The following is a 15,175-nucleotide window of genomic DNA, read 5'->3' on the forward strand; positions in this document are numbered from 1 at the left end:
ACAACCCCCTCTAGCTAGAAAAGGATAACTAATAACATCTTGCTTTAAAAAGCAAAGACTTATCCAAAGTCACACATTCCATTTAATGGCCAGCTGGAATCCAGGAGCCCTAGCCCAGGGCCTTACCAGAAGTCTTCTGTGAGCCCAGGGCAGAGCTATTCTTGATGTCATGAGCATTTCTATAAATGGAAGGCAGCCTGTACACCAGGTCTAAGCTCATGCCCAACTTCTGCAGTTTTTCCAGATTCTCAGAATTAGAGAGATTATGAGATCTCTTACAGCCTGTGCCAAATTTGCATTCACCCTGTAAAAAATACTGGCAGACATGGAGTCTGCTACATCGCTTCTTAGGGTCACAAGAGCCGTGGGGTCCATCTCCTTTGTTGTAGTGAAGACAGCTCTGTTGACAGAGAAGGAAAAAGACAGTAGTTTAGGAAGACTTTACATGACACCATCTCCCTACTGATCAGTCTACTGGTTGGAAGAGGTTACTCTAGAGACCTAACCACTGCTGTGATTCTGTCATCCACATGGGCCTCATAGTTATGAGAATATCCCTCACTCTAGAGGGATGACTGTTAACATATGCCCTTGGCTAAAATGGAAGCTGAGTGGACAGCAGACTGCTCAGAACAAGCACCACCACTGAGAAAACCAAAGAATTTCCCACTGACCAGAGCTATTCCTTCACAGGAGACATTTCAATGTAAACAGCAAAACAGCTCCTAACAACCTTTACACTCTACCTGCACCCTTCCCCTTGATTCACCAGCTCTCCCCTATTCAGGCTCCAGTTTCTCCCAACTCTTTGTTCTATGACTCAGGATCAAAGAGGCTCTGAGGATTTAAAGTATCTTGGAAAAGGTCACACACAGCTTTTTATTTCTCAAGGGAGCACACTCAGCAAAATTAACCGGCTGGGCCTGGGTCACAGAGCAATCTACCACATCTGGCGCGTTCTGGCTATTGAACTGGATTGTTGGCGAAACTGGACTTGAACTTCAATCAGCTGCTCCTTCTGTACACTCTGAATTCTTGTAGATGTAAACCAGGCCGCTGACTTCTATTAGAGCCTCTAAAACAGCACTTTACAATTATCTGCTGACTTGTCTCTCTGACCCAGTAAACACGCCTCTTGGAAGGACAGAGGGGGTCTTTTATCTCTTATCTCCAGTGCCTGACCCATAGAGGATATTCAACAAAGGTTAGCTGAATTAAATCAATATAATTTTCAAAAGGCAAAAGAAAAAACTTAATACCTATTATGTGCCAGTCACTATGCTACGTAGCACGTTCCTCAAATGGGTGATTTTAATTGAATAATATGGAAGCATCTTTGCTAAAATATGCCATTCTAATCTCTGTTGCTTCATTACAGGAACAGTGTCAGAGCATCCCATGTGACCTGGCTGGCCGCAGGAAGGCACTGCTCAGATGTGCTACAGAGCATAGCTAACTCGCAACCCAGCTGCTACCCTCTGGAGCCACTACCTTGTTCAGAGAGGCCACACTCTTGTGGGATGCTCTCAGCCAACAACAGAGCATGCCATTCTGGGAGGCACAGGCCACCTCCAACAGTGAAGTCTTTAGCTCAGAACTGCCTATTGGCCAGGCAGAAGCTTTCTTGGAAATAGGTTATAGTCAGGATATCTCTCTGCCCAGTCCCCTTCTTTCCCGCTCTCCTGCCGCAGATGTCAGACCTGCATCACTGCCTGAAGGCTCACCTCGACTTCTTCTGCTCGCCCCCCCAATAAATCTCTCACACTTCTAATCCCATCTTGGTGTCTGCTTCTAGTAGGACCTAATATCTTACATTACCATTGCAGTGAGCTTTGAAACATGCCACATGAGAATTCACATCAACTAAAGTTCAAAATCCTGGGAACAACGGAATTAGTAGGCTGCGTATCATCTGCAGGTCAGCAGCTCTTGAAAGCTTCTCCACAGACCCAACTGGGTCCAGTGATACCTGCATGGTTCCAAGTCCTGCTCGACAGGGAGGGGCTGGCTGGAGTTTCTCATCCCCTCAGCTGCAGCCACTGGCCAAACAGGGTCCCCTAACCTCACAGAAGCCTTGGAAAGGAGGCACAAGCCCAACTGACACAGAAGAAAAGGAGGCTTCAAGGGGTAAGGTTAGCCCAAGGTCACAGAGCCAGGAATTCCTAACCTAGGTGTCCTCCAGAAAGACCCCAGTGATCATGATGGGGGCCTTGGCTTCTCTTCTGCAATAATATTTCCTGTCTTCCAACCTTCTGGCCTCTCCCAATTCCTTGCTCACACACCCAGCCCCTCCTGGCACTCACCTCCGGCAAAAGGCAGGGATCATTCTGAAACAAGAGCTGGCAGAGTTCACTGTAGCTGAGGTGGTCGACACCGTAAGTTTTCAGCAGACTCATGTTATGGTCAGTTGTCAAGCTGTGGCTGTTCTTACATTCCTTCCTGCAGAGGAGCACAGCTGGTGTCACAAATGAACTGTGTCTCCACAAAAGTCTTATGTTGAAGTCCTAACCCCCAGCACCTAGAAATAATTGTATTTGGAGACGGAGTCTTTAAATTAGCTATTAAGTTAAAATGGGGTTACTGGAGGGGGACCAATCCAATCTGACTGGTACCCTTAAAAAAGATACAGGGAGAAGGTGGCCATCTATCAGCCAAGGAGAGGGGCCTCAAAAGAAACCAATCCTTGATGTCTAACTTCTAGCCACCAGAATTATAAGAAAATAAACTTCTAGTTGTTTAAGCCCCCCAAGCTGTGGTAACTTGTTATGGCAGCCTGATCAAACTAATACAGCTGGTAAAATCAGTCTTAAAGATAATTTTACAAGAACAGTTCCTTACATTTAGAAGCACCGGAGAAAAACCAGCACGTCTACGCAACGATTAAATATAAAGCTTATTTACAAAGAGATGGTAACTTATTAATTCTAGAACCCAGAACCACGTCTCCCAGCAGGTTTCTGAGGAGAATGAGAGGGTCATTTCCCAAAAAAGAGTCATAGCATACCAGTCACTGGATACTTAAACAGCAGCCGCATACATAAATGAGCGTGGATGCCTTACGGTACAGGCTGGGCCTTTATGAACCATGCCGCACAGCACGAGGTGAGTTTGAATGTATTGTGCTTGAATCATTCCTAAACCATGTCACCCCCGGCCCCCATGGAAAAAATTGTCTTGCACGAAACTGGTCCCTGGTGCCAAAAAGGTTGGGGACCGCTGCCTATCGTTGTAAGTACTTATACACACATACTATCTCTTGAGGCCCAGCCCTTTCTCCTTCCTCCTCCATTTTTTTCGATCAACAAGCCCTTGTTAAAAACTCATTGTGAGCCAGGCACCTGGCACCATGCCCCAAGGACCCAAAGACTGCAACTGACTGCCTGGGGCAACATGACCCAGAAGAGTCAGGCAAATACCATTTGCTTGACTCAGGCATTGCATACCTCATACCACATGCTTATTTATAAGTATCTCAAAAGAAAATCAAACCCCTGATCAACTGCCCCAAACCTTCACCATCTCAGTAAAAGGTAATTTCCCTCTTCTATGGCACAGGTCAAAAACTTTGGGGTCATCCTGATTCCTCACCTTCTCTCATCTAGTGGAGGTGAAAGACATAAAGATGGCTCTAAAATGGAGTGGGCAGTGCAAGGTCAGCTGTGTTCAGAATACATCAGTGTGGAGAGGAGGGGCACCTGAGCCAGACATAAGTGGGGAAGCAAATAGGAGAGGGCCTGAGCCAAATTACTAGGATTGAGGAGGATTCAGGCAAGGAGAAAAGGAAAGAACATTCTAGGCAAAGGAGCTAATAATCGGTGCTGCCGGAGCTAAATCTATCTAGTCATTATAATGATGGCTACTGAAACTTCTTGAGCATTTGAGCATTTACAATGAACCAGGGATTGCCCAAATATTTTATGAGTTAATTCATTTAGTTCTCAAAAACTCTGAGGTAGGTGGTAGTATTATCCCCGTTTTGCAGATGATGGAACTGAAGCTCAGATATAAGTAACTTGCCCAAGATCACCCAGCTGGCAAGGAGCAGAGGCAGGGTTGGAATAAGGTAGGCTTGTCCTTGGGGCTGTGCTCTTAACCACAATGCTCACTGCCCTCTAAGCACAAGATGGAGGTTGGGGACCAGGGACCCTTCCCAGATGTCACCAATGAGCAAAAGGAGCAGTGAGGATCTATTTCTGAAAAAGCTGTCTTGTAGTTCAGGACGACCATTAGAGTTGTGAGACAAGCACAGAAAATAAAACCAACCACATACACTGTCCCTACGCAACCCAAAAACAATCAGAGAAGGAAGGTGCAAGGAACTCTTGTGAAAACCTCAAGTAAAAGGGACAAGTGAAGAATAAAGATGTCGACTCTAATGAACAAAATAATCTAACAAGCAAAATAGAAACAGAAGCACAGATATATAGAACAGACTGACAGCTTTCAGGGAGAAGGGGGTTTGGGGGCTGGCTGGAAAAGGTGAAAGGATTAGACAAAATAATAATAATAACACATAGACACAGACGACAGTGTGACTGTCAGAGGGAAAGGGAGTGAGGGGAGGTGGAAGAGGGCGAAGGGGGGATAAATGGGGGCGGAAAGAGACTACTTTGGGCAGGAAGCACATGATGCAGTGTGCAGGTGATGTGTTATCGAGTTACACACTTGAAACCTGCATGGTTTTAACCACCATCGTCACCCCCAATAAATTCAGTAAAAAAGAAAAAGAAAACTCAGAATCATCTAGGCCAATGAATACCAGATGTCCAAGACAAGTAAAACTGGACCCCAAATTTTGGGACCTAGCCTAAGAAGAGGGCTGCCATCTTTATCTTGCCAAATACAGGCATGAGCATCAGCAAGATGCGCCCAGCACGCCCACAGTTGCACCCATGCAAGCACCGTTTAGTGCGCCTGCCTTCCTCTTCAGCTGCTGGTCCTGTCTCTCCCCAGCTGCCTCTTCTCCACCAGTCTCTAAACACCCCGTTTCCTCGGGCTTGCACCCTGACCGCACCGCGCAAGTGGCCCACTCCTGGAGCCGCGGCCGTCACCACCCAACAACTCCCACGCCAGGCGGGCGCGGCCCTGGCTGTGGCCCCTGGCTTCAGACCCCTACGTGCCCTTCAGAACAAAACCCTCTCCTGCTCGCCGCGGACACTAAGAGTCCTCTCGCGCGCGGCACACGCGAAGCCGGGTCGTCGCCTCTTTCATACTGTCGCCACACTCTCCCCAACCGCCCGGCTCTCCCAAATGTTTCACTCGTACATCCCTTCTTCTAAGGCCTTGCCTGGGCCTGGAATATTCTAACGCAGCTACTTCTGGGCGGCCCTTCCCAGGGGCGGAGGAGTGCCCACCACTTGTAGCCTGGCCCGGAAACGCCTCTCCGCAACGCTGTCCTGGGCACCGTCCCCACCTGCCTCCTGGGACCGGGCACCCCGACGGCCTGAAGGGCCACAGGCCGCGCAGGGCAGAGCCCCGGTCGGCCAGCCCGTGCCCCGAACGGCTGCACAGCCCAAGGGCCCTACTGCAGGCTGCTGCACCTCCGTGAGCAAGAGAGGTGCACTGGTAAGCACCCCCCAGCCCAGGAAAAAAGTAAAGGGGGGAAAGAACTCATTCTTGTAGACGACCGGCCTCGTTTCCGACCAGGGCCGCAGCACAGCCTCCGTACGTCAGCGCCCCCCGCCCACCGCGGGCTGGGCGCCCTCCTCAGCGCAGGCCCGCAGGCGGCTCCCCCCGGCCCGCCCCGGGCGCCCACCGCCTGCAGGCCGGGGGCCACACTCTTGAGCCCAAACCCAGCCCACCCACCTCCCTGGGCGCCTGCTGCATGCAGAGTGGGCGCCCCCGGCCAGGGGTCGGCTGCCTTCAGCTTCCGTTCCACCGGGGGCAGTGGGGCTGAGGGCTGGGGGGCGGGGCCCTGGAACTGAGGGCCGGGGTACGGGGGGGCTGGGGCCTGGGGGCCTGGAGCTGAGTGCTGGGGGGTGGGGGCCTGGGGCTGAGGGCCGGGGTACAGGGGGGCTGGGGCCTGGGGGCCTGGAGCTGAGGGCCGGGGTACAGGGGGGCTGGGGCCTGGGGGCCTGGAGCTGAGGGCCGGGGTACGGGGGGGGGTGCTGGGGCCTGGGGGCCTGGAGCTGAGGGATGTCGGGCGGGGCCCTGGGGCTGAGGGCCGGGGTACGGGGGGGCGCTGGGGCCTGGGGGCCTGGAGCTGAGGGCCGGGGTACGGGGGGGCTGGGGTCTGGGGGCCTGGAGCTGAGGGCCGGGGTACGGGGGGGCTGGGGCCTGGGGGCCTGGAGCTGAGGGCCGGGGTACGGGGGGGCTGGGGCCTGGGGGCCTGGAGCTGAGTGCTAGGGGGCGGGGGCCTGGAACTGAGGGCCGGGGTACGGGGGGGCTGGGGCCTGGGGGCCTGGGGCTGAGGGCCGGGGTACGGGGGGGCTGGGGCCTGGGGGCCTGGAGCTGAGTGCTAGGGGGCGGGGCCCTGGAACTGAGGGCCGGGGTACGGGGGGGCTGGGGCCTGGGGGCCTGGAGCTGAGTGCTGGGGGGTGGGGGCCTGGGGCTGAGGGCCGGGGTACAGGGGGGCTGGGGCCTGGGGGCCTGGAGCTGAGGGCCGGGGTACGGGGGTGCTGGGGCCTGGGGGCCTGGAGCTGAGTGCTAGGGGGCGGGGGCCTGGAACTGAGGGCCGGGGTACGGGGGGGCTGGGGCCTGGGGGCCTGGGGCTGAGGGCCGGGGTACGGGGGGGCTGGGGCCTGGGGGCCTGGAGCTGAGGGATGTCGGGCGGGGCCCTGGGGCTGAGGGCCGGGGTACGGGGGGGGGGGGGGGCTGGGGCCTGGAGCTGAGGGATGTCGGGCGGGGCCCTGGGGCTGAGGGCCGGGGTACGGGGAGCGGGGGCTGGGGCCTGGGGGCCTGGGGCTGAGGGCCGGGGTACGGGGGGGGCGGCTGGGGCCTGGGGGCCTGGAGCTGAGGGCTGGGGGGCGGGGGCCTGGGGCTGAGGGCCGGGGTACGGGGGAGGGGGGGCTGGGGCCTGGGGGCCTGGAGCTGAGGGCTGGCGGGCGGGGGCCTGGGGCTAAAGACCAGGGGGCCAAAGACCAGGGGAGGCCGGGAGGCCGGGAGGCCGGCGGCTAGGGTGGGTGCCATGAGAAAAGTAACGAGGACAGCGCGACGGCGAGGCAGCGACACCGGAGCTGAGGCCACAAGGGTTCACGGGGCAACCCAGGGCCGGCGCCCCGGGCGGAGCGAAGGCCAGCGGGTGGGCAAAGGCTGGGAGCGTTCCAGAAACCAAAGGGCGCCCTGGAGGGGCGGGGCCGGAGGGCGGCCGGAGCCGGCTCCCGGAGCCCGCGGGGGCGACGGTGAGGAGCTGGCATTTCACCCCAAACGCCTCTGAAGCCGCTACCGGCCGCGGGGCTGAGGGAGCCGCGACGCCCGACGCGGCCCCTTCTCTTCACGAGAGTCCCCCCCACCCCCCACCCCGCCGCCGCCCCCAGGTCGTCCCTGCCTCCCCGTCGCTCAAAGGGCTGGGAGCCCGGAGGGCTCGGCCCCACCGAGTCCGCCCCTCACACAGCGCCGGGTCCTCGGCGGCTGCTCAATAAATGTCCGCTGAGGAGAAGCTAAGGGGGGAGCGCCCCCAAACCGCCTCCCCGGACTTGAGGAGGAGCTCAAAGGGGCCTGGAGGGGAGGCGCCCGGGCCCTCGTTCCGCCCGACCCCGGGGCCCGCCGTCCGGCCGCGCGGCGCCTTACCCGGGCTTGAGGAACTTGCAGGCCCCCAGGACCATGAACTTGCAGAAGTGCAGCTTCCCGCAGAGCCCCGTGCAGGTGGCCGTGAGGCCCTGGTGGTCGCGACACAGGCGCAGCGACGAGACGGCCAGCACCACCTGCTCGGAGCCGCAGGCGGCGGCCGCGTCGCCCGCCCGCGTCACCACCCTCAGGCGCCGGCCCTCCCGCAGCAGCCGGTCCAGCCTGGCCGTGCCGATGCCGTCTCGCAAGCGGCGCCGCAGCTCCTCCAGCTCCAAGGCTCCCCCGGCCGCGCACAGCACCTGGGTCACCTCCGCGAGAGCGGCGGCATGGGCCAGGGGCATGGTCGCGACGACGGCGACGCGGCGGCGCGGCCCGTCCGACGGTCCGCTCGTCAGGGCGATGCCGAAGGGCGGAGGCGCCGACGGGAAACGAAACCGAAAGCTGCCCGGGCCCGAGGCTAAGGGGAACCTCTGCGGCCTCGCCACGCCCACGGGCCCGCAGCTGAGCGGCGCTGGGCGCCTTCCGGCCTCCGCGCCCCCCGCGGAGCGCGCCGCAGAGCCCGGCGCGGGGCCGGACTGGGAAGTCATCCTCTCCGGCGGGAGGTCGCGGCGGTCTGACGGCGCCCAGGACGGCTCGCGGGCCTCTGGGAACGGCTCTCGGAACGCGGGGAGGAGGCGCGCCGCACGCAACTCTCCCCGTCGAAGCCGCCCGGAGCGCGCGCAGCTGCCTCCCAGGGGGCCGGCGCGTGCGGGAATGGCGCTCCCGCACAGCTGCAGAGCTGCCGTGCGGCGGCGCCCCCTGGCAAGCCGGCCCAAACCGGCTCCGGGCGGCGTGCGTCGACGGGACCACGACCCCGGGGCCCAGCGCCGCGGAAAGCTATCATCCCGAAACGCGAGAGGGGCCGCGGCGCTCCTTTCGCCTCCGTTTTGGCAGCGAAATCCTCGTTTGAAGCACAAAATAGTATATTGTTTTAAAAAGTCAGTCCGTGTCTCCGTACCCTTGCTGAATAAAGAGTGAATAAAAAGAGGCCATTCGGAACGTAAGGACACGTTGCGAATGGAAGTGTGAATTTTTGGAGCCTTTTGGGAAAAGTTAGAAAACGGCTATTAACGTTTTCCCGCTGTGGGACCTTTGACCCAGCAATCCTTCCTCAGAGACTCTTCTAGAACTAAAAGGAACAGTACCCAAGCAAGTTACGTACCCGCGTATTTATGCTGGGGGAGTTTGGGTACTGGGTACACGGGGTTGATCGTTATTTATCCCCGCGGTCGGTCAGGGCGTCCACGACGTGTTCAGTGACAAAAGAGCGCTGTGTACAAGGGGCGAAATCGGGAGCGAAGAGACCCCCGTTCGCGTGAATGAGGCGGGATGTTTTGGAATGAGCGCGGAGGAGGCTGAAGAACACGAACACCGCGCCGTTTGCGGTAACGTGGGCCGTGGGGAGAGCGCCGCAGGCGCCGGGAAAGCGGAGAAGCGAAGGTGAGGAGTGGAAAGGCTGGGGTGGAAACCCAGTGTTACACTAACTTCAACGTAAAACTCAGGGATAGTACTGCCAAAATAGAAGAACTTATTAAGTGTGAGGGTGAAGAGCAGTAATGTGGACAAATGGAAATAAATTCGGGAATGGGGAGGAGGGGCAGTTTTTCTCTTTTTAATTTAACTTTTGTGTGGAAAAATTAATTTTTCGTTAAAAGTTTTAATCTTTAATTGTGGCTTTAATGTTGTACCGTGAAATAACTTTTTTTTTTTTTCTTTTTTTAAAGAAAGGGTGATGCCAGTGAAAACGCTGGAGTAAGGACTTCAGAAAGTTTGCCCTTCCATACAAGCAATGAAAAACTGGCAAAAAAAACAAAAACAAAAACAAAAGGTCACAATTAATGTTTTCAGAGCTCTGTAAATTATCCAGTCTTGCGGGAACTCATTTAGCATTTAGTCAAGAAAATCAGCTGAAGTCTGGCCGGTGTGACTCAGTTGGTTGGAGCATCCTTCCGGAAACTGAAAAGTCACGGTTTGATTCCCGGCCAGGACACATGCCTAGATTGCAGGTTCTGTCCCCAGTCAGAAGTAGATTTTTTAAAAAGAAGAAAGAAAAGCAAAACTCATGGCTCTTAAGTAAGAACATCAAGCTTTGCAGCATTCTAATTTCCTCTGGTTCTCTCTCTTCTCCAGCCCCATACAACCTTGAAAATGAACCGCCCACGTTCCTGGCTCCTGTACCAGACACAGCAGAACAGAGCTGGAGCTCTTTCAAGGCCTCCGTCCCAAATAAGTCATTACTTGACCTATTTAGTTGTCCCTTGGAAGACTTCCTGAAAAGGCTGGTTTATTCCACCTTGCTGCAACTAGTTCAATCCTAATGGCCGTTCCCCGTAGGTTGTTTACCATTTAAATGTTTCAACATCATGACTCATTGAGGCAATGGGTAACAGTTGGGACAAACAATAAACTAACCGGGGAGCTTAAAATTAAAAGCGGAAGAAAGAGTCTCAGTGGGGCTTTGCAAAGCTCCAACGTCTTTCTAGGAATCTGTTAGAAGGCCACACACATGCCTCACAGTGGATTCTCATTATTTGTGGTAGTGGTAGTTATATTCTGTAAAATCACCGTGAACACTGAATTAAAGAATACTAAATCATTGCTTCGAGTGAGGCACAGCATTAAGTTCCTGCGAGCATCTGGTCACATTTTTGGCAATATGGATTAACACACAACCTTGTTAAATGTGTGTTTCTGTTTAAATACACCAATGTGTTTTGCTGATTCGTTAACACTGAACTCACAGCTCGTATCACTATAGCTCATGCACGAACAAGGCTTGCCCTCACGTGCAGATTTTCTGCATAGAGCACATCAAAGCCTGCTTGCTCTTTGGAACACCAGAAAGCCCTTCACCACTGTGCTTGGGGGTTCATTTTAAACAGTGAACTTACCAACAAAAAGCACCAAAATGTGAAAAACATGCACTAGTAGACCACAAAAAGAACACGTGTTTACCCTATGAGAGCGGAAATAAGAGGCAGAGTGTCGCCCCACTATGTGTGTGGCCTTTAATGACTGTGAAAGTACCACACAGTGATTTGGGTTACAAGTAAATTTTAGTGCATGGGCAAATTTGCACATACAAAATCTGTGCATAAAGAGGGTCGACTATAAATACTACTCAGAGTGTGCCCCTTCTCTGGGCTCTCAGAACCCTGCACCATCATCCATCCATCAGGCATTGGCTAAGTCCTTCAGGGGGGCAGGGGCAGTGGCAGAAGGCAAGCCCCAGGCCCTCCTGGCTCTCTGTACCTGCTGCTCTTAGGCAGTGGCTCCATAGCGAAGCTTGCAGATGAGCTCAGAGACAGGGTAAAAGGATCCAAAGGGCAGAGCGGTGTCCATGGCACACCCTGTGGCTCCGGTCAAAGGAGCATCACTGATGGGCAGAGATAATCCCCACAAAGGAAAGAGGAAGTCTGCACTGCTGACAAGGCTAGACACCAGGAAGGGGGCAGTATGTGACTCAACCAGGCTTCGGTGCTGTCGCAAGGCTGGCACAGTGCTTTCTCATCCACTGCTCTGACAGCAGGGGCCCTGTCTTACTCCCACTGACCTTCCCAGAGCCTAACCAGTACCTGATATTCAGTAAATCTTTGAGAAAGAAAGACAGCAAATGTCACCCGTACTCCAACCACCCACATGGAACTGCATTCACCCCTGGGGATTTGCTCTGGACATAAGTAGGGCTGGAAGCCTTGTCCCCCAACTTCATCCAGTCTAAGGTAAAGGGGTCATTTCAAGGACTGTAATCAGGCCAATGACTCCATAAAGGAGCACATTTCTTACGTACTGGTCACAACTGATCTGGGTGAGGGGATTCTAAGCAGATAAAATGGTAGTGAGAAAAACGTTTCTTTTTTTTTAAACATGGATTTTATAAGCTTGACTCACTGAGGGTTGTTTATATACCTATGACTTGAACCAGTAGTGTTATGGGTTGCATTATATCCCCCTCGAAGTTCATATATTGAAGTCCTAATCCCCAAAGCCTCAGAATATAACCATATTTGGGTACAGGGTCTTTTAAGAGATAATTTAATTAAAATGAGCTCATTGGGGTGGGCCTGAATACAGTACGACTGGTGTCCTTATAAAAAGAATAAATTTGGACACAGACATGTACTGAGGGAAGACGATATTAGGGACACAAGAGAAGATGGCCACCTGTAAGTCAAGGAGAAAGGCCTGGAGTGGATGCTTCTTTTTAGCCCTCAGACGGAATCAACCCTGCTTAACACCTTCCTCTCCAACTTCTCGCCTGGAGAGTGATGAAAAAACAAATCCGTTAGAGACTTTGCTTGGGGCAATGGGCGCACCATGCAGTGTGCTGATGACGTTTTATTGAGTCGTACACTTGAAACTTGTATGGTTTTGTGAACCCATGTCGCCCAATCAATTCAAGTTTTAAAAAATGTGTTAAGCCACTAAGTCTGTGGTTGTAGGGGACAGTGAAAGCTGAAGTTACAAAAGGAAGGCCAACCCCCTTAGCTGGGATAAGGTATTTTTGCAAGGTTTTGCCTGATTGTCTACATTTGCTGATGCGTCAGGTATTTGCAAGGTCTTGCCTGACTGAATATGTCTGCAACATGTAGCCTTTTGATAAGGGAAGCTGGAGCCCTGGGGGCTGGAAACAAAGCAGGAGCAAGGAACGTCCTGACTTTTAGATTAGAGCAGGAGCTACTTGCAAGATGTCTCAGAACACTCGGCCCACAGCTTTCTCAGGAGTTTCTCATCAGTTTTGTTTCTTAGAAGTTTCAGTTGTTAGTTTCACCTCCTGGCCACTGATGTCAGCAGCTGATGTAATGGAGCATTATAAACAAACTTGGTGGACTCAGGCCGGTGTCATTGTCTCTCCATCTGAGGGCAATGGACCACCTGACCCCTGCTTTGCATTAATCTTGTGTCTTGTGTCTGTGTTTTCCGTTTAATCTCCAGGTTGCCCCGCTCTCTGGTACCTTAGATTCCGACACCGAGCTGCGCGGGTCGAAGCAAGTGGCGCCCAACGTGGGGCTTGAGGGTACGGGGAACTTTTAACCGAGACCTGGAGACGCTCCGAAGGAAGAGCGCACACTCGTGAGTAACTGCGCTGGAGCAAAAGGACAAGATAGCGTCAGGTGTAAAACATGGAGAATTCAGAATCATCAAAAAGCAAGTTATATGTTAAGAGGTTAAAATCACTGCTGGCAGATAGAGGAGTAAATGTGGAAAAGCCAGCAGTTATAGCAATTTTTAGAATATGTTCAGAGTATTTGTCCTTGGTTCCCAGAGGGGGTAACGGTAAATCAGCAAACTTGGGCTCTGGTAGGTCAACAATTACAAGAGCGTTATACAAGGGAGGGCCCTTCAGGGATGTCTATTTGAATTTTCTTTCACTTTCTGGTCCCTGATTTGGGGATTCTATAAATCAAAGGAAAGAGGTGGTTAAAGTGAAACAGGATCCCGCGGAAAAGCTATTAAGAGATGGCAGGGTGAGGGTGGGGGAGGGGGTTTCTTTTTTGTAGCTGCCTGGGAATTAAAACAAGCCACCAGCACCCATAAAGGGTCATGCTTTATAGCTCTGAAAATACTGCTCAGTTGAATCAAGTCACTTAAGAAGCACTTTTTTCTTTTCTTTAGGTTGGAAAAAATTCTTTCATAATTAGGTGCCACCTAATTAATCTGTTTTGTAGTTTTAGCTCATACATTAACCATTACTATATTTTATATTAAAGCAAGCACACCTATAAAGTTTACAAAGCAATTACAATAAAATTTTAGGTTTTGGGTTCTAAATGAGCTATATAATCACAATTTAGCTCATTAAACAAAAACCTATTCTAGCTTCCTTATTGTAAAGAAACTTGAAACATCCATCCTTTTTGTAATACTATATTGATGAGTTTCTACAGATCTTAATAGGCGACAGAAAATGGGATTGTAAAATTATATAGGGTTTTCTCATTGTTCTACTTTTCTTTTACCGGCTCTTCCAACCCCTCCGCATCCCTCCCCACTGCCAGAGAGGGAGGAAGAGGAGGGAGGGAGAGAAGAATGAGAATGAAGCTCCTTTCTCCTTTATATGGGCTGATCCATTTATGAGCCAAGGGGCAGAAAGTGATAACGGGAAAGGCTGCAGTGTGGGAAGGGCAGTGGTAGAGCAGCTGTGTCCTTCGGGGCCATGTCCAGGGGAAGGGGTGCATGAGTCATGGCCGAGCTCTGCGACTTTGGGAATTCCTGTTAGGTTCATGCATCCTAACAGTATCACATGTCCCTTGTTTATAGCCAGGTCTTCCTTAGGTGGGATCCTAGAAGATAAACAGCATTCTCTGATTATGTGCCCCAGCCCCTGGGAAAAGCACAGACTCAAACATCAGTTGAGTGACAGAACTTCAACCCATTTTTTAGACTACAAATCATCCCTAAAGACCATCTATTCCTTTTTAATAATTTAAAGTATAACACAAAAGAGAAAAACAATTCACAAAAAAATAACATGGTCTTTAGACTTCTGATTAAAATCTTAGTTCCACTTTTTTGCTGGTAAGTGTGAACCTGGATGTGTTATTTACCATCTCTGGCCTGTTTCATATGCAGGATGAAGAGTTACAGCACCTACCTCATCGGCTTGTGAGGAAAAAATGAAAATATGCCATATCAACAGTAAGTACTCAAATGGAAAATAAAGAGAATGAGGGTTTCTATTCAAAAGCCTGTCTGCAGCATAGCACCCCATTCTTCCAACTTTTTCTTCCCTTTTTAATTTTAATTTTCTTTTTTTTAGGTATTTATTTTAGAGAAAGGGGAAATGAGAAGGAGAGGGAGAGAAACATCACTATGTGGTTGCCTCTCACGCGCCCCCAACTGGGGACCTGACATGCAACCTAGTCACGTGCCCTTACTGGGTTTCGAAGCAGCGACACTTGGTTCGCAGGCCGACGCCCATTCTTCCAACTCTTAAATTAGGGGTGGGTAATGCCCCACATTCCACTGTGGTGACCTAAGTCTCACCACAAAGGTCAGGCTAAAGTCTAAGGAGTGTAGGTCCTGATAATTCCTAACAGATGAGCTTGATGAAAGGTAAACATCCCACAGGTTCACAGGTGGCATGTGGATTTTCACAAAAGAACAGATGTGTTCAGGTTTAGTTTTCAATCAGCTGGAATAAAGTAGGCCAGGAAGAAAGAGGTGTGAATGGGTACCACTCCTGTAACAGCTGTTGAGGTGTGGTTCAGTGGGCATACTCTGGACCAGCTAGCTACTCTCTTGCAGGTACTAATTAGTACAAAAAGAACAGAGGGGTTGGTCCTTCTGTCACCTTGGTTTCCATGAATCTGCATTCAGGTTTCTTGTCCAGAGCAGACTCTCCACCCATTTGCTGCCCCTTCCCAGGCTCCACTTCTGCCCTGAAATGCTGCCCCCGGTGCTCCTGCCT

General features: G+C 52.4%; 1 protein-coding gene across 2 annotated transcripts in view; it reads right to left on the reverse strand.

Annotated features, from left to right (window-relative positions):
• The window catches only part of PARP12 (poly(ADP-ribose) polymerase family member 12), a 36,243-nt gene extending 27,916 nt beyond the window's left edge, over positions 1–8,327 (reverse strand). The window contains exons 1-3 of one of the 2 annotated variants that reach the window (XM_090287581.1): positions 7,729–8,327; positions 2,304–2,439; positions 127–400 (exon numbers count right to left, since the gene is read on the reverse strand). In XM_090287581.1, coding sequence (XP_090143707.1) covers positions 127–400; positions 2,304–2,439; positions 7,729–8,312 — 994 coding nt within the window. In that variant the 5' untranslated portion in view covers positions 8,313–8,327. The remainder of the gene's footprint in view (positions 1–126; positions 401–2,303; positions 2,440–7,728) is intronic. The other variant, XM_090287582.1, reaches the window with a different exon arrangement.
• Positions 8,328–15,175: the final 6,848 nt, after the last annotated feature.

This window comes from Furipterus horrens, unplaced genomic scaffold (assembly GCF_987537825.1).
Source record: "Furipterus horrens unplaced genomic scaffold, mFurHor1.1.pri manual_scaffold_9, whole genome shotgun sequence".
Lineage (NCBI taxonomy): Eukaryota > Metazoa > Chordata > Mammalia > Chiroptera > Furipteridae > Furipterus > Furipterus horrens.